The sequence below is a fragment of the Grosmannia clavigera genome (genome assembly GCF_000143105.1).
Source record: "Grosmannia clavigera kw1407 unplaced genomic scaffold GCSC_142, whole genome shotgun sequence".
In the NCBI taxonomy this organism is placed as follows: domain Eukaryota; kingdom Fungi; phylum Ascomycota; class Sordariomycetes; order Ophiostomatales; family Ophiostomataceae; genus Leptographium; species Leptographium clavigerum.
The window spans coordinates 160,325-177,891 of NW_014040799.1; the positions used below are offsets into that span (position 1 = coordinate 160,325).

Sequence of the window (17,567 nt, forward strand, 5' to 3'; positions counted from 1 at the left end):
TGCGTCTTTATGAGATGGGCACATGTCGAGGAGCAAAGTCCTATTTGCAATCTAAAGGCAAGCTGCAATACAGGGACAGAAAATACGGACAGACTGTCGCAGGTCAGAAAGCTCTGCAGCCAAGCACACCAATATGGTGGCTGTCTATTACTGGTGGTCTCCCTTCGGCTTGCTGTTGAGTCTTCTGATGTGACATCCCATTATATAATATCTACACTGCGCTATTATTTACACGGTTGCAAGGCCATTGGCCCGTATAGCTCAGTGGTAGAGCGCAGCACTCGTAATGCTGAGGTCCACGGTTCGATCCCGTGTGTGGGCAACCTTGATTTTTTCATCGTTCTACGAACGACTGCTCTTATAAATTTTTGCACTATGTTAGAAACTCTCCTATATACGGAGTACTTGCGATCTAATACTCTGCATACTTATTTACGCATGCTCTTAGTATCCTCAGATGTTCATGACTACTCCGTACGTGGTTATCCCAGAAACACATTTCTTCAGAACGCTAGAACTACCAAGCAAACCCTTTCAAATCACAAACGCCCATTACACAGCACTCGTGGATCCATGCTGATCATAGCCCACCAAGAACCTCCTGGACAACATCGCCTAGCATCCGCAGGCCATAGAAGCGAGCCACGTTCCGATAAATATGCAGACGAGATATATCCTCCCGCCGCACTGTCGGGCCCCAGTCGCCTGAGCACGTGCAGTGGTCCATAAAGTCGTTGACACGCAGGGCGCCACACCTCCCACATTTGAGGTCTTGAACTGTCCATTCTATGGCAATGGCTTCTACAGCAGCCACAAGGCGCTCCTCCAATGCAATGCGGTCGTACTCGGCCTGACAGAACGTGCAAATCCACGGCTTCATGGATGAGGCGTCCCGACGGCCATCCGGCCCCAGTTCCGGAAGCAGGGTCTCGTCACGGCAGAAGTCGAGATCGCGGGCCATGGTGCAGTTGTCGCAGCTTAACTGGGACACCCGTAGGCTTTCCGATGGATTCTGGAACGCACCCTCCCGACTGAATTCGCGCACATCAAACATGGCAAGCAGCTCCTTGCGCAGTAGTCGAGCCTCCATAGCAATATTCTTATCCAGCGACAACACCTGCATCAGCGCCTTGACTAGCTCGAGGACCGGGTTTCGTGACTGTGACGCTTTCGAAGGTACCGAGGAGGTGCCCTTTGACCACACCAGCGAGCCCGGGAGAACCGGAAAGTCGTAGTCGTTGGCCAGCTCCGGATGAAGCATCTCCCGATTCCGCGCCGTGATGAGGCCAGCGATCGCTCTTTTCAACGGTTTTTCGAATTTTGGCCCGAGAATTACCGGACCTACCTCTGAGCTGCCGTTTCCGTCGCCGGCCATGCTGATGCCACCGAGCGTAGTCTGGCTGTTGGAACTACTTCCGCCTCGCAGCACCGCGAGGGGTATTTGGGTTAGACGCTGCGTGCTGCCGTCGTCGGCAATAGCCGGCCGCTTGAGGGAGTGCATCAGCTGAATGAACTCGATAACCCAGTCCGAGAAGACGGGCTGCAACCGCACTGGTAGAAACGTGTTCATCTGCCAGTGCATGATCGTCTCGAGTGGCTGCAGCGAGCCCGGGGGCACGTCCTCGATAGTCTGGCACGCCTTGCCGCCATAGTTATACTCGTCATACCACACAAGATAGTCCCAGTACTCTTTGACGTCCATCTCGATGAAGCTGAAGAGCGGCCGGCTCTTGATGCTCTTGAGAACGTACTGGCTGTAGGCGTATGCGTTGTCCACCTCTGCCTTTGTCGTCTGCAGCAGTAGCCGGTTTGCGCTGGCAAAGATCACCTGAGACCCGACACGCCGAAAATCAGCCATGAGCTGCTGAAAGGCCTTGCGCGACATCATCTGTACGTAATAGTGCAGCGCACGATCATACAGAAACGAGTCTGGATTCTCGACCCAGCGCACCAGGTTGTTTACCACCAGATCGGCCATGGCGTTGCCTTTGCAGGCCTCAGCCCACCAAGCCTTGACCATCTCGCGCAAGACGAGAATACTAGCGTTTGAGAATGCGTTTTCCGAGTACAACGAGCCCGATCCGCCATCACCTGCGCCATCCTCGCCCCCTGCTGCATCAGCTGCTGGGTTAAACGAAACCGCAGCATCCGCACCCTCTAGCTCATTGATCAGAGACGATGTCAGAATGGTGTTGATGGAGAGGTTGCGGACGTCAATATCGATGCAGACAGACGCGAAAGTGCCCGGGTTGTTGACAGTCGGCAGGGCTACAGTCTCCAGCGGCCCGACGACATCGTCCTTCTCATAGCCAGCATGATCTGGCCGTGGACTGCCGGACCACCAGAGCACGACGTTGTTGTTCTGCAGGCGACGTGCATACGCCACATCAATAATGAAGCGCGGATCGTCGCGCTCCAGATTGCAGACGGGGACATCGCCGTAGCGTGCGAGACCAACAAGGTGCAGCACCCACGATCCCAGCGCCAAGTAATGGTTAACCAACCGCCGTGCTACGACAGACTGCCAACCCAGTGGCGGCAACGAGCTGTCCAGCGGGTCGTACTTCAGCGGTAGCACCGGAAACTCGCCGAGCACGGGAATGTCGTGCACGAGCATGTTGCGCTGCGAGGACTGGACAACAAGCATCTGCGGCCGTCCAATCTCCTCCTTGTGCATCTTCTTGACAATGTCACCGATCTCAAGATATACCTTGCGCCGCGTCGTGACCTGCGTGATCTTGAAAGCCAGCGCCTCTTGGTAGGGAAAGCAGTCTCGCCAGTTGGTCGCTGCTGCTTCCGCAGCCTTCGCAGCCTCCTTGTCTGCAGCCGACATGCGGACTGTCTGAGACGCTGATGCTGCAGCCTTGGCCTCGGCTTCGACACCCCTTCGCCGGCCTAGCATATCGTTGTAGATTTTCCCGACATTGGGCATGTCCTGCGCATTGTCCCGGTGCTTGTTCAGTATGACAATATGCGCCTGACTGTTCGTTGTGGAGAAAAGCCCGAAAATTTGCCGTTCGCCGGAGCTGATGTGTGAAACATAAATATATGCCATTGTGGTCGGATCAAGGTATGGCTTGAGGTGCTTTGTGGGCCGCTTCAGGCCTGCCAGGTCAAAGCCCTGGTCGAGACCTTTGCCAAGCACACCTTGCTGAGCTTCATCGATCGTGCACAGATTGCCCAGCCGCAGAAGGGCGCGAATGTTCAGGGGAAGCTGCCGCTCGTACACCCCCTCAATGCTCGGGTGATTGAAAAGCAGAGAAAACTTCTCGGCTTCAGCAAAGTACACCTCCTCCGGCACAGTCAGTTTGAACAGGTGCACCGACGAGTGTCCATTTGGCAGCGTGTGGTTGACCTGCTCAACCTCGCAACCATCGATTTCGATATCCGGAAGCTCTCTGCTCTTGAGGTTTAAAAATACTTGGCGAGGCACCTTGATCTTCAGGCTGTGTATGCGGGAGTCGATCAGTACAAAAGCCGACACGATACCAGGGCTCTCAGACAGCCGCAGTTGCAATAGCTGCCACGTGTTGCGGAAGGTGATCTCGGCCCGGTGCTGAAAAGACTGTTGGATGTTGCTGCTCTTTTGGAGGGTGCTATTGCTGCGGTCTCCAAAGAGGTGTCGCCGGCGAATTCGCGCCTGCTTTTGGATGGCCCATTTCTTTTTTTGGTACTGAAGAAATGCGACGTAGTCTTCGCTGGGTGAGGGCATAACCTTGGGCAAAGAGGCCATAGGGTCAAGGGAGGCGTCTGCGACGCCAGCTTCTGGAGGGAACTTCCGTTTTTGGACGGTAACCGCATTATCCGCAGCCGTTGCATCTGCTGCCATCATCCCGGCAATAGCCTCGGCAGTCGTCTTTGGCTTCAGTAGATTTTGACTAGCCGCCCCGAAGTCTTCCATATCTGCTGCCACCGTGACCGTTGCTGTAACGCGAGATAAAATCCCATTGTTCAGATTTGTGATGTCTCCCAAGGGACCGCCCGCAGAGATGGAAGTGGCTTTGGGGTTGGCGAAGAGATCTGTGAGCTTCTTCTGCTTCATCTTGTCGTCCTTGATATTGATTCGCCGCTGCAGCCACTCTGGGTGAGCCACGCGCGGAACGGGATTTCTGACCTTCTGCAGGGCTGCCGGAATAGTGATGAGCTTCTGGATGACAGAGCCCAGACGCTCGAGGTAATAGTCCCAATCTAGCAGAGCACGCGGGTCGGTATCGGCAGGCTCCTCTTTAAACCACTTCTTGAGGTACTGGCGCTTTGTTTGCTCTTCGGCGGAAAAGATGGCCACGGGTATAGCACGTTCCGTGACAGGTGCGTTTCGCGGTCGCGAGCAAATGATGAATTTGCAGTTAAGCCCCTTGTCTTTTACCATTTGCTCGCCCAAAAAATCGGCCAGGCGGCGAGCTGTGGTGATCGACGTCGATTTCTGTGTTCCGTACTCTTCCAATGTCTTTGCCATACTGCGGTTTTCAGAAATGAGCTCCATGAGTTCCTCGTCAGCTAGTGTTGCTCCTTTGCTATGCAACACGTCTAGCCACCTGTTGGCCACCTTTGCCACAGCAGCATAGCATTCAGCCAGGGTTGTACCGTCGAGGAAGAACTTGAAAATCTGCTGCTGAAAGATCTTGATGAGCTTGAGTTCACCCCGACGTTTGACCTCGAAACCCTTGAGTTCAGCCAGACTGCCATCATCGTTGAAAACGGCATATCGCTTCTTCAGGTTCTTGTCTTCTTCCTTTGACGTCGGTAGAACCATGGCCTTATACGGTCCGTCGACCTCAAAGAAGATGGAGTTATCGCTGTGAGTCTCATACTTGAACGCCTTGGGATCGACCAGGGTCTGGTACTGATGGTTCGTGAATCGGGCGTGCACCAGATGATTAAGCATTACACAAGGATACGAGATGGTCAATTTCTTGCCGTTCTTCAGCTTGAAAGCAAAGTTTTCCGGAAATGATGATGGCAGCATGCACCAAATACCATCAGTGTCAAGCTCGAGCGGACGGCCCAGACGTTCAACCAGCTCCCGGGCCATCTGAATGATTGTGGCACCAGTCAGACAGGTTACGCCGGCCATCTCCAAAGAATACCAGCGTGAGCCTTTTCGCATGACGTAGCCATAAAACGAATTCAAAATGACCTTATGAGCCAGCTGCAGCGAGTCGAACAAAATGATCATCTTCTTGGCATTGTCGACCTCAGCAGCAGAAGCACCAGACGACTTGAGAGCCTCCGTTTTCCCCTTCCACACTTTTGCTTTCCCTTTGTAATCGTAACGACGATCACGGAAGTCGCGAACAGTGTCAATATAAAACGGGTTCTCTCGTTGGCAGATAACAGCCTCGCGGACGATAGTGGTTGAGTCGTGAATCTTGTGATAGATTTTCTGCGAGTAGAGCTGTAGGCGTTTGCGGATGAGCGCCGCCTGCTCGTCTGCCGGCAGTTCCTGGAATGTGCGCGTTGGCGCGTTGCGATACTTTCCTGGAAACTTCTCGTTTTCAATGGCATGTCGGATCATGTTGTACTCGTCTCGTTTGGCGGGAATATACTCTCCACGCCAAGCCCAAGGAAGGCGTCTGTCGCATGTTTTTCCGGGTCGATTGAAGTCACATGTGGCGCAATCCGACTCATTGATCATCGAGTCCGGCTGTAATCGATTCGTTGTCATGATATTGGGGTACATGGAGGCAACATCCAGATGGTAGATAAGCGGGCGTTCGAGGCGGTTTGGGGTGTCTCTGAGTGTTGTCAGACATGCGGCAATCTGCTCTTTCACCTCATCGTAGTTGGTGACGTCGTCCATGGATTTTTTCTCCTCTATGGTGATGCTGAACTTGAGAGCAGCATCGAGGTCCCGTAGCAGCTCATCGCACGCTTTCGGATCAACGGCGAAATTGACAGGAATGTCCGCTCGAAACACGCCAGCCTCAATACTTTCAACGTGGCCGCCGACATATGTCTCGGCGTCCAGCAGGTGTCCCTCCCAAAAGGCCTCTTTGGGTGATACATGCTTGTTGGGCAGAACGATCTCATGGATATATGCTTGAACCATGAGCAGCATCTCGCACAGAGTACCAGTACCTTTCCGCAAGACGTCATCGGGACCAAGCGGCAAGATTGTGCAGAGCGAGAAGATGAAAGGGTGAACGTATTTCATATAGAGATAATATGTGGCAACGGCATCGGACACGGAGTACTCGGCCAGTGTCTGTGGCCGTTCTGAAGCGTAGGGTGTCATGAGTTCTGGGTCCAGCTCATCTGGGTCGTAGCCCAGCTTGGCTACAGTCACGGCCTTGAGACCACGGCTTCCCTGGGGCAGGTAGCTGTCTCGATTGACCCAATGGAAGCAATCCATGTGGACGGAATAGTTGCACTTGTACTGGTCGTCAGTGTCGCGGCGCCAGCCGATCTCATGGTACATGTCGATGCCGTTGGCACTAGCACGAGCTTCGACAAAGGGCCAATCGAAAAAGTCACCGTTGTAGGTAGCAATGACTGTAGGCCGGGCCTCCTTGATATGCAGGAAGAATCGTTCGAGAACAGCTTTCTCATCAGGCTCGTTGAAGATCATAAAGGGGCCTTGGTATTCTGGACGTGGCGTATACTCAAAGTCGGAAATGTCCTCGGAGACAATTTCGCGGTTGGTGATCAAAAATCCCTGCCCGTCAATCATGTACGATATCATCATGACCTGGTCGATGGCGGCATCAGGAAACTTGAGTGGGAGCTTGGTGGTCTCAATATCGTAGGCCATGACCACCGGATCTGCCATGGCCAAACGTTTCTCGTTGATGGTAACAGAGAGGGTGCCATGTTTCGCCTCAACGAAGTACCATTTTCCCACTCGTATGTCTGGGCAGCCGTTAGTCGCATGGCAACGGTGAAGTAGAGTGAAAATATGGATTGTGGACTCACCCATATCAATCAAGACTCGCACATGGTACGGGACATCGTATTCTCGGATATCGACAACAAACTCGCTAGCATCTGCAACAGAAGTCGGCAGCCGCGTTTCGTCATCGCGTGCGTCGTCAAACAGGTCAAAGGCATTAGTCGACCTGACAGGAAGGATTAGCCCAAGCCGAGAGATGCCACAAAGAAGAGCAGATCAGTAATCCAAGGACGTACGCTGCCATTTCTGCATAGGTGTCCATGGCGTTCATGCCCTTTTTGTTCTTGTCCGCAATTGGCAGAATATCACGGCGCACTGCCAACAGATTCTGCACATTGTCGAAGCGTAACTCTAGAAAGGAGCGTCGGAAGCCCAAGAGATGGTTTGGCATCTGTAAATCCTCTTTCTCGATGCGTTTTATGCGCTTCACGAGGCCGCCGCCGCCTGGCACACGCTTGCACCACTCCTCCACCTCAGTCTCGTGGCCTTTGCGGACAGCTACAAGAAAGTATGGCTCGTATTCGACAGTCGCTTTGAATGTAGTATCTTCATCGCTGCCGTCAGTCCCCGAATCTATGAAGTATAGATCGACGGCGGCTCGGCCGCCCCCGCCTTCTATCCGATCGTCTTCGATCGACGTAGGCTGCACGTTGACGAGCCAACCTTCGCGCCGGCGCCCGGCTTCAAAGCGGGCAAAACCCATCTTCTCGTCAATGCTGTGGGCCAGGTGGGTGCGTTCCCACTTCTCGTCGGCTGAGGTTCCCTCGGCACGGCCGCCGGACGCGGCAGCAAATGTTCGCTGTGCTGGTCGAGAGCCATGGTAAGCCTTCTTGCCGCCTTGACGGAAGCCCTTTTGCGGCTGCCGCCGTAAACTTGTGTTGGCCATTGTATTGTATGTTACAGAGGTGGTCAAGCAAAGGGAGCCGAGAGAACGACAGAATTGGCAGTTTGGTCTCTGCCCTGCTCCCCTAGCAACGGCCGCTGGGGTGCATCAGGAGAAAAGACGTTCGGTAGATGTTCTGAGAAATCGAGTCAGGATATGGTACTTGCGGTACACTCAATGTTCAAAACATGGGTGTGTGTGCTCGGTTGGAATGGTGACAGTTATGGATACAATCAAGGTTGCCTTCAATCAAGCCAAAGCAGGAAGGGGAGAAACACAGTACCCTTCTTTCCCCCGTTGTGGGTGAAGGGATTGGTGGGTGCCTTCCTAGTTTGCGGGTACGACGCGTCTCTAGAAAGAGCGTTGCACTCAAAGCGCGTTTCAACGTGTTCTAGGTGCTAATTGGAAACGGACAGTGGGACGTGTTGGCCGCGGCCCGCTGGAGCAGGACAAAGTGGTGTGCGCGCACAGACCACATCCCTCTAGAAAGGTTCTGCGCAGAATCTGACGTACCGGACAAAAGTGGGTCCAACTCTAACATCGGATCACCAGAGTCGTTTTTTCGACAACCGAGTTCCTCTCAATTGAACAGACGGCTACAGACAGGACCTTGACCTGGCATGGAAACGGAATCATAGTTCTAGACGAGATGGGCCGCGAAGAGTCAATATCACAACCGCCGCCACCGGCGGCGCCAATGACAACGGGTGCCACGGCTACCTGGGGCAGTCAGCATTTTGACCGGGCGCCAACAGCCCAAGAGTTGCGAGCGCTGCAGAATACAGGCGCATCGGGAACACAGACACAGACGACGCCAAAGGCACCGAGTGAACAAAACCAGCAGGAACAGATAGCTATCTCTGTCTCAGAAGCCGTCAAGACGATCAAGCCAGCAGACTTTCTGCAAGTGTACCAATATCCATGCGCGCGGCAGGGCTTCATGACGGGGATAGGTGGCGGTGCGGTTGTTGGAATGCTGCGGTATATTTTGGGAGGTAAGACTCTGGCCATACCACATACTGGGCCTCACTATCGTGTGCTCCTTGTTGACTTCACCTCTCCCTGCTTTCAGCAAACATCCCCAAGGCGACAAACTGGGCAGTTGGCATGTTCGCCCTCGGTGGTATCGTCTCCTTCGAGGTATGCCAGGCCTTTCGGCGGGCCGAGCGGGCTAAGATGCAGCGTGTTGTGGAAGTGTATGACCGGAAGCAGGCAGAGCTCCGACACCGGGAAGAAGAGAAGAAGCGGCGACAGCAGAAAGAACAGCGAGAACGGGAAGAGCGTGAAGCGGCCGAGCGGGCAAAACAGTGGTGGAAGGTTTGGTGAAAGGACAAAGGTCAGCCGTATGTTGAAGCAGAACACGTACATAAAAGATAAAAATAAAAGCAGGTTAAGGAATTGAGACAAAATCCGAAGCATCTCTGCGTACGAAAATACTTAAAACCCCACTGGACGTCAATGACTCTCTCGAAAAATGATAGCACCGGTTGAGAGCTTATTGTGGTGATAATGGCCCTATTTATATGTCTATAACCGAGCTGTTTGCCGGATCCAACGTATTGTTATAGCCAGGCATGAATGGGAAGTTCGAAATACAACAAGGTGATAATAAGATACAACGAGACGTATATATTGTGACTATGATTTTAGCCACCTGTTTCTTCCATCACTCGAAACCATTTTACAGCTTCATCCCTGTAGCCTTGCCTACGCGTAGACTTTGGCGTATGCTCAGGTCTAGCATGATCTCCTCGGAGCCACCAGGAATGGCATAGGCACGCACGTCACGGTACAGCCGTTCGACCTTGCCGCCCTGGCCACCGCGCGAGTACGACAGGCCGCCAAAGATCTGACTAGCCTCGCGGGCGCAGTACTCAAAGGTGATGGTGCTCTGGGCTTTGAGGCCGGCAATGGCACCGCCGAGGCGCAGCATAGCCTCGGTCTCAGTCATAGTCTCGCACTGGTAGATGACATTCTCGAGCCAGTTGTAGCTGGCCTCGATCTGGCGAGCCATGTGGGCCAGCTTGAGGCGGATGACGTCGTGCTCGATGAGACTCTTGCCAAAGGTGCGGCGCTTGTGTGCGTAACGCACGGCCTCCTCGTAGCACACGCGGCTAAAGCGCAAGCACTGAATGATGATGCCGATGCGCTCGTGGTTGAAGTTGGTCATGATGACGCGGAAGCCCTGGTTCTCCTTGCCCAGTAGGTTCTCCACGGGCACCTTGACATCCTCAAAGGTGATGTACGTTGTGCCGCTGGACCAAACTCCCTGGCAGTCCATTTTGCGCGTGCTGACGCCGCCAAAGGAGCGCTCGATCAACAACAGACTGACACCGTTCATACCGGGCCCTCCAGTGCGTACAGCCGTGGTGAAATAGTCAGACCATATGCCGTTTGTGATCCACTTCTTCTCGCCATTGACAATGTAGTGCTTGCCATCCTCACTCAACTTAGCCTCGCAAGTCAGGTTGGCCACGTCGGAACCGGCATCGGGCTCCGTGATGGCAAGGCAGATCCGCTTGTCGCCGTTGAGGATACCTGGCAGAATACGGTCCTTGAGACTCTTGCGGCCGAACTTAACCAATGGCGGGCAACCGATACCGAAACCGCCGACGAGGTTCCACACAAAGCCGCCAGATGCGGCACGTGAGATCTCGTCTGTCAACAGCAACTCGTGGAAGAGATCCCACTTCTCAGGTGGCACCGATTGCACGCGGTTCTCTGTGTAAGCGGTCTGGTACTCCGTGCCGAGCAGCCCGGCCAAATAACCACGACGACCCATTTCCTTGTATATCTCGGGGGGGACCAGACGGGCCTCATCCCACTCAGTGACGTGCGGCTCGATTTCATTCTCAATCCACTCGCGAACCTCGGCACGCAATGCGACGTGTGTCTCGTTGAAGTAGGGAGAACGGTACTGCAACGAGGGGGGTAATGAGTCAGTATTGGGGGATCCTAAATCACGGTGAAAGGGATGAATCTCACGCTCTGGTACCAGCCCGGGTCGGCAAACGGGATGGCTGCACCAAATGGCTCAAGAGGCTCTACCTCCTTCTTCTCCTCTTTCTTTGCCAGTGCAACTGCAGGCTTGGCAGCAGGCTTGGCAGCAGGCTCGGGCGCAGGCTTGGGCGCAGGCGCTGACTCGGCCTTTGGCTTTGTATCTAAGGAGCCAATCTGTAGCTGGCCCTTGTACTTCTTCAAAATACCTTCATTGTGGTATTTCCAAAACTGCTTTGACGCGTCCTTGCCGGCAACACGTGCAAGGATCTTCTTGCCGCCAGGGTGATCATCCTGAAACTTTGTCAAGTCGTAAACATCGCCATCGACAACAATCCACAGCGAGTCGGGCTTGTTGTGTGACGCAATGTCACTCTGTGTGAATGTTTTGGACATGATGGAGGATAGGGAGGCGTAGAGATGCGGGAATAGGGCCAGAATAAGCAATGGGGAACAGGCGTAAGAAAATGAGAAGATGAGGGAGAGATGGATTGGAAGAGAAGGTAAGAAAGCACGTTGCCCAAGCGAGGCAAAATATGTAATTGTCTTTATTACCAACGCCAGTCGGCCAACTGGGCACAAAATCACATGCAGAAGAATAATGCGAGAGCTGTCACACGTCCATACTCAAGCTGTTTCCGGTCACCTATAATCGCACAGTGTCAGGGTGTAGAAGTTGCCAGCTTCTCCACAGTTCGAGCGGCCGGTCCAGCGTGGGGTAAGGCATAATTAGCCGCCAACGATTGGCCGAGGTAAAGCTATAACCATAATCGCTGAGTTTATACAGTGCGACGACGCTTGCAGAAGTCCTTATGCAATGAAGACTTGGGGACGCTGGAATGGAGTCTTAGCATGTGAAGGCGCAAAGCTTACGGAGTATGGAGTAGTCTGTGGATTCTCCATTTTCTATTTGTGATCATGTATTGTCTTTTATGTCATTGGTAAACGCGCCCCGGAAACAGGGCACCAGCCAAAGATGCCGAGGTCCAGCTCCCCATTCCCCGCCATTTCTCCGGCTTGCGTTGGAGTAACTCCAACCGCTAGCAACCAGAATAATAAGATATGCTTTTATCCACATTTGCCCCTACTTCTCCTTACCATGTGATGCCACAGAAACAATCCTTGAACGCCCAGCCCCGGAAAGAAACCAGCAGAAAGCGTCCGCATCGTGCGGGCCAGCCTATCACTCACCCCCTGCCGCTTCTCAGACCGCACCCCGCGGCTTCCCCTTGGCCTTAGCCTTCTTCTTCTCCTCCTTAACCCGCTTCTTCTTTTCCTCGTTCTTCTCCTCGAGCTTGCGCTTGTGCGCCTTTTGCTCTTCCTCTGTCTTGGGCACTGGCTTGAAGAATCCTTCCAAGCGCTGTTGCTGTGTGCCCTTAAGATGCTTTTCTAAGCGGGCGGCAGCCGAGCGTACGCGGTCCTCAGAAAAGCCCTTCTCGTTTACGAGAAACTGAACGAGGCCCGGGACGTCGGGCTTTTCCCATTTGAAGTCGCATTCTGGGTCGCTGGCAGAGCGCACATCGGGTTTGAAGAAGAGCTCGCGCGCATCTTCGTAGGGCCAGTCGTCGGGTATGACAAACTTTTGCTTTTTGTCGGTTTTCATGAACTCGACAACCTTTTCGAGTGAGCCATGTTCGCGGATCAGCTTTAGCGCTGTATTGGGGCCGACCTTGGGAATGGGATCAAGGTAGTCGCAGCCCAGAAGGATGCAGAGGTCGACAAACTGGGGGGAAAGTCAGCATCGGGAAAGTTAGGGCAGTAGGCAATGGAAAGAGGGAAAACTACCTGTTCCCGCTCCATGTTCAGTCCCAGCAGCAACTTGTCCAGGTGAATCTCCTGGATAGGCTCCTTCCGCTGCTCGCTGAAAGTCAGGTGTCTCAGCAAGATAGGTGTGTTAAAACAGAGCGTATCCATGTCCTCGCTGGCAGCCGCATACACCTTGCCGGCACGCGCCAGCTCAGCGCACTGCGCTTCGGCCTCGGTCGGGGCGACTATGAAAGGAATACCCATGAGTTTGAGCAGCCGCTGACACTCTGTGTTGTGCTCTCGCGTCACGCGCACTGTCCGCCGCGAGAACTTCTCAATATCCTCAGCCGTGCCCGTTTCTTTGGCTTCCTCCAGACCTTCTGTCGCCTCCTGCTTGCGCATGTATCGTCGCGCGAGCTCGCCAGACTTAAGTTTTGGTGGCGCACCATCGAACACATAAAGCGGCTTGATGCCGTTGTCCACCATGCGAAGCGTGCGGTAAAACATGCCCATAAGATGCGATGTCGTCTCGCCGGCGTCGCTCGTTAGCATCTGGCCTTCCGATCGCACCGCGATCAGGAACGAGTAGATGCTCATCGACCTGGAAATGCGTAAACTGAAATCAGCACTGTTCGCAACCAGGAAACCGGGTTGTCGTCTCGGGATATGAGAAAGGCAGGAGAAGAACCAACGAAGAAGCTAAAGGGAAACTCATACGCATCCTGGGAGTAAATTAGCAAGCACTCGAAGTTACCGAATGTGTCCCATCTTATCGCCGGGGGAGCATCGCGACGTTGCGTAAACTCACAATGGCAACTTTACGGCCGAACTGATTTTTTATCTCGCCTTCTTTGACAGAATCCGGGGCCTCTTCTTTGACAATCTGAAACAGTTGTTTGATACCCATTATGGCGATTTTCCCTGTAATCGATGGACGGCTTGATTGCAAGATTTGTGATTGTAATTACAGAATATTGTTGTATGTCGTCGACAGCTTTTTACATCACGTAAGAGGGAGAGCAGGTCGCGTCGAGGGCGCGCTACACGCTAAAAGTGGGCCTTTTCAATTAACGGCCGGGGGGCGTAGTTTTTAAAGAGTAACGATAGTACGAAGTGCATAAATGCTCGTTAACGTTTATCGCCCTCGCTCATAAACACATCTTTCAGTCTTTGACTCTCTACTACCGGATCGGGCAAAGGGGAAATCACCAACTATACTTCGCACCTTCCCGTTTCTGCGCTTACGTCAGGAACCGGAAGTGCGGGCTCTCGTCGCCCAGCTCCTCCAGTTCTTCAGGCAACTGTAACGGCCGGCCCTGTTCCTCGGCTTCGCGCTCTGCAGCATCTCTGGCGCGATTCGCTTTGGATAGGCTCCACCAGACAAAGACATAAATGCAAGTTGACAAACCCACCAGGGACAGGGTAATAGCATGGCCCCGGATGTAACGAGGCTTGTCCTTCGTAGCACTGAAGAACAGTCAGTCGATGCGAAAGCAGTGGGCTTTGGCGCGAGATCACCTACTATATGAAAGGCGCCATGATGCCAGCAGCGTTTCCAAAGGTCAATTGCATGCCGCTCGCAGTTGTCCGCTTGCCGTATCGGGGGCAGTTGACGGGCAGCTGGGAGAAGAGGAGAGAAAGGTCAGACAATTTCTAGAGACCAAAATAAGGGCTCGGTGCCAAGACGTACCCATGCGAGAGGAATTCCCACGAGAACATACAGTCCCATGGCAATCAGGAAGCAACTAGCAGTACTGTCAGCACGAGCCGGGGCAAAATGGTAGAGAAAATCTGGATATACCCAAAATAGTGCACGCCTGCCGACGAATCCGAGATCAACACTCCATAGCCAACCACGCTTATGGCACCAAATATTATACAAAAGATAGCGCGCTGCTGTATGCGGTCAGACAGCACGGCCATGGTCATGTAGGTGGCGGCGCCAAGGAAGTAAACGGGGATGGTTAGCAGTTGCACCTGGGCTGTAGTCCACTTGCCCAGGCCGTTGATGATGGTGGGTAGAAAGGTTGAGAAGCCTGTGACGTTAGCTCTCGTTGTCTTCGCCTCTCCAACCTTTTCCACCTACATACCGTAAAGCATGGTGTCAGCGCCGAACTGGCCAGCACAAAAGACCCAGACCTTCCAGTCCGTGAATGCCTTGTACATATCCTTCTTGCTAAACTCTTGGGCACTTTCGGTGCGGCCATACTCGCCAGCCCAGCGCAATGCAACGGCTTTCTTCTCGGTCTCAGTGAAGAAATAGGCTGACTCTGGCGAATTAGGCAAGAGAAAAAAGCAGGCGATGCCGAGGACGAAACTAGGAATGCCTTCTATAATCAGGATCCACTAGACGGAAGAATGTAAATGTTAGCAGCATTCAATGGTTCGTAGTCCGCAATGACCGCCTTGCCGAAAAGTTTATCCACATACACTCCAGCCATGTCTTCCGTCTAGGCCGTCCATGTGACCGATACCATACGCAAGCAGACCTCCCAGCGCGCCTGCAATAGCGGCCGACACAAACAAGAAGCCAACGCGGACTGCCAGCTCACGGCGCGTATAAAAGAGCGTCAGGTAAATGTTCAGGCCCGGGAACAGACCGGCCTCGACAGTACCTAGCAGCACACGACAGGCTACCAGGCCGCCGTATGAATGGACAAGGCCAGTCAGGGTGGCGATGATGCCCCAGGCAGTGGTAATGAATCCAATCCAGCGACTGGGGGTGAACTTCTTAAGGACGAGGTTGCTAGGAATTTCAAAGGTAATGTAGGTGACGAAGAGAATCGAGACGGCGGTCTGGTATTGATGGCCGTGCATGCCAAGGTCTTCTTCCAGGCTGTAGAGGCGTGCATTGCCAATATTAACGCTGTGGGAAGGTCAGCCGTCTTGGTCTGGGATTTGTTCATAATGTGTCTAGAGCGACCTACCGGTCCAAGAAACTGAACATGTACAGCCCCATAACCAGCGGGATCAGGGCAAAGTCGATCTTGCGAATCATGCGCTTTTCAGAAACACCGAGTTCTGCCACCGTCAGTGGTCGCTCTACGATCGTCCCGCCGGCCTTGTCCGCCAGGACCGGGACCTTGACAGCCCCTTCCGTAGTGAATGTCGTCATGGCAGGCAGCTGTACTTTGGGCAACACAAGCAGTATTGGTTGGGATAAGTAAGCATAGCCTCCATTGAAGTTACATGGAAACATCAGCGAGGACTCTTAATTTTATACAATTTGAATGCAATACGGAGTACATTAGTGTCGTTGCCCAGATGCGGATTGTGCCTCTTAAAATTAGTCCCAAAAGGGTTACGAACGAAGAATAGAAGATAGGCAAGTAAGATACCGAAGTGCACTACGAAGTATACTTGTCTGTAAACGATTCTAGTAAGAACGGGCGGAAGCACCGATCATGGGACGCTAGCCCTCGGAGGATTGGTTCTGCGACGCAATCATGCGACAAGGCCATGTACTCGCAGCATACTAAACGTAGTAGTTCTACATACAAGCAAACCGAAACACGGAATTGGCGTCAAAAGAAATCAACGCAAGGCGATCGGAGACTCTCACCGATCAAGTGACATTGTATTATATGTAATATGGCGAGGACTATGCACAGTCTCTCCGACTTCGACAACAGCCGATATTTTACATGCAGGGTTGCAATTACAAGTACGGAGTACGGAGTATGTAGCAGAAAGATAAGCTCAAAGCTCGCATGGTGCGGCCATATCACGCGATTGACACACAACAGATACAGCCCGAGCAGCCTTTTGCTTGCATGGCAATAGGGTCGGCGGACAACAATCGAAACTGTGTGGTAGGTTGTGTCGATACTCTCAAAGCTTTACTGGAACAGTACAGAATGTTCTCCGTACGTAAGATATCACAGTTTTGTGCGTAATTTTCACTCCCGCCAAATCAAGCAATTGATTATGTAAGAATAAGCAGAACCGCTGAGTAAGAATACCCACAATAAACGATAAGATAAGACAATTAGCTTGGTCCACAATTTTCAAAATCGGACCAACGAAAATGCTCGGCGAGAAAAAAAAATTAAGGAAAAAGTCGTCCTCCCAAAAAAAGCTTCAACATTTTGACACAATCCATCGATTATTTCTTCCCGACGTATTTGGATCCCACTCCGACCGAACTATCTGTCTGGTCGGTCAATTGCGCATAGATAAAAACAGTCGACACCCTGTTAAAGAAACTTGCATAAAATGTCATTCCGTGGTGGTCCCCCGCGTGGGCGTGGCGGTTTCGGTGGTGGTTTCGGTGGCCGAGGCGGTAGGTTTCTTCCTAAGTTCGGGACTTGAGACTTCGGCCTCTTCCCATACAGCTTTTGAGGCTGGAGGCCCAGAATATCGCTGACGCTCCTCTTCCCTAGGTCGTGGTGGCTTTGCCCCGCGCGACATGGGTCCGCCAGCGTCCGTCGTCGAGATGGGCTCTTTCATGCACGCCTGCGAGGGTGAGATGGTCTGCAAGAGCGTCAACGCTGCCAAGATCCCCCAGTTCAACGCCTTTGTCTTCCTCGAAAACAAGACAAACATCGGCAAGGTGGACGAGATTCTCGGTCCTATCAACCAGGTCTACTTCACCATCAAGCCTTCTGAGGGTATCCAGGCCACCAGCTTCAAGTCTGGCGACCGTTTCTATCTGTCCAGCGACAAGCTTCTGCCTTTTGAGCGCTTCATGCCGAAGCCCAAGCCCCCACCGGGTACCGAGGTCAAGAAGGTTCGGAAGCCGGGCTTTGCTGCAGGTGGCCGTGGTGGCTTCAGCGGCGGCCGGGGCCGGGGTGCACCGCGTGGTCGTGGAGGCCCGGGAGGCTTTCGGGGAGGCAGCCGTGGCGGCAGCGGTGGTGGCTTCCGGGGAGGCAGTCGTGGCGGTCCCGGCGGTGGTCGGGGATTCTCTGGTGGCCGTGGCGGTGGTGGAGGCCGCGGTGGTCGGGGCAGCTTCCGTGGCGGCTACTAAACTCAACACGCAGAACTTCCTCCACACTCCGAGCTGCTTCGCCCTGTTCTTCTCAATGTTTTCGAGCGATGCTTTTGACAGATATA

General features: G+C 53.3%; 5 protein-coding genes across 5 annotated transcripts; 2 read left to right on the top strand and 3 right to left on the bottom strand.

Moving 5' to 3' along the window:
• Nucleotides 1-580: 580 nt before the first annotated feature.
• Nucleotides 581-7,775, bottom strand: CMQ_5390 (DNA polymerase catalytic subunit a; the record flags this gene model as incomplete). Its single annotated transcript, XM_014317347.1, has 3 exons — nucleotides 581-6,849; nucleotides 6,913-7,055; nucleotides 7,126-7,775. The coding sequence occupies 3 exons, from the start codon at nucleotides 7,773-7,775 to the stop codon at nucleotides 581-583; spliced, it is 7,062 nt and encodes a 2,353-aa protein (XP_014172822.1).
• A 646-nt stretch (nucleotides 7,776-8,421) lies between these two features.
• Nucleotides 8,422-9,098, top strand: CMQ_5393 (uncharacterized protein; the record flags this gene model as incomplete). Its single annotated transcript, XM_014317350.1, has 2 exons — nucleotides 8,422-8,767; nucleotides 8,845-9,098. The coding sequence occupies 2 exons, from the start codon at nucleotides 8,422-8,424 to the stop codon at nucleotides 9,096-9,098; spliced, it is 600 nt and encodes a 199-aa protein (XP_014172825.1).
• Nucleotides 9,099-9,453: 355 nt separating this feature from the next.
• On the bottom strand, nucleotides 9,454-11,165 carry CMQ_5429 (acyl-dehydrogenase domain containing protein; the record flags this gene model as incomplete). The annotated part of the gene is made up of 2 exons (XM_014317386.1): nucleotides 9,454-10,689; nucleotides 10,758-11,165. 2 exons carry the CDS (start codon nucleotides 11,163-11,165, stop codon nucleotides 9,454-9,456), a joined length of 1,644 nt encoding a protein of 547 aa, XP_014172861.1.
• An 808-nt stretch (nucleotides 11,166-11,973) lies between these two features.
• On the bottom strand, nucleotides 11,974-15,630 carry CMQ_5448 (DNA-repair protein rad2; the record flags this gene model as incomplete). The annotated part of the gene is made up of 9 exons (XM_014317405.1): nucleotides 11,974-12,492; nucleotides 12,555-13,116; nucleotides 13,761-13,982; nucleotides 14,038-14,135; nucleotides 14,206-14,260; nucleotides 14,317-14,551; nucleotides 14,606-14,861; nucleotides 14,946-15,381; nucleotides 15,443-15,630. The coding sequence occupies 9 exons, from the start codon at nucleotides 15,628-15,630 to the stop codon at nucleotides 11,974-11,976; spliced, it is 2,571 nt and encodes an 856-aa protein (XP_014172880.1).
• Nucleotides 15,631-16,730: 1,100 nt separating this feature from the next.
• CMQ_5421 (snornp protein) lies at nucleotides 16,731-17,559 on the top strand (the record flags this gene model as incomplete). Its single annotated transcript, XM_014317378.1, has 3 exons — nucleotides 16,731-16,797; nucleotides 16,898-17,305; nucleotides 17,495-17,559. The coding sequence occupies 3 exons, from the start codon at nucleotides 16,731-16,733 to the stop codon at nucleotides 17,557-17,559; spliced, it is 540 nt and encodes a 179-aa protein (XP_014172853.1).
• Nucleotides 17,560-17,567: the final 8 nt, after the last annotated feature.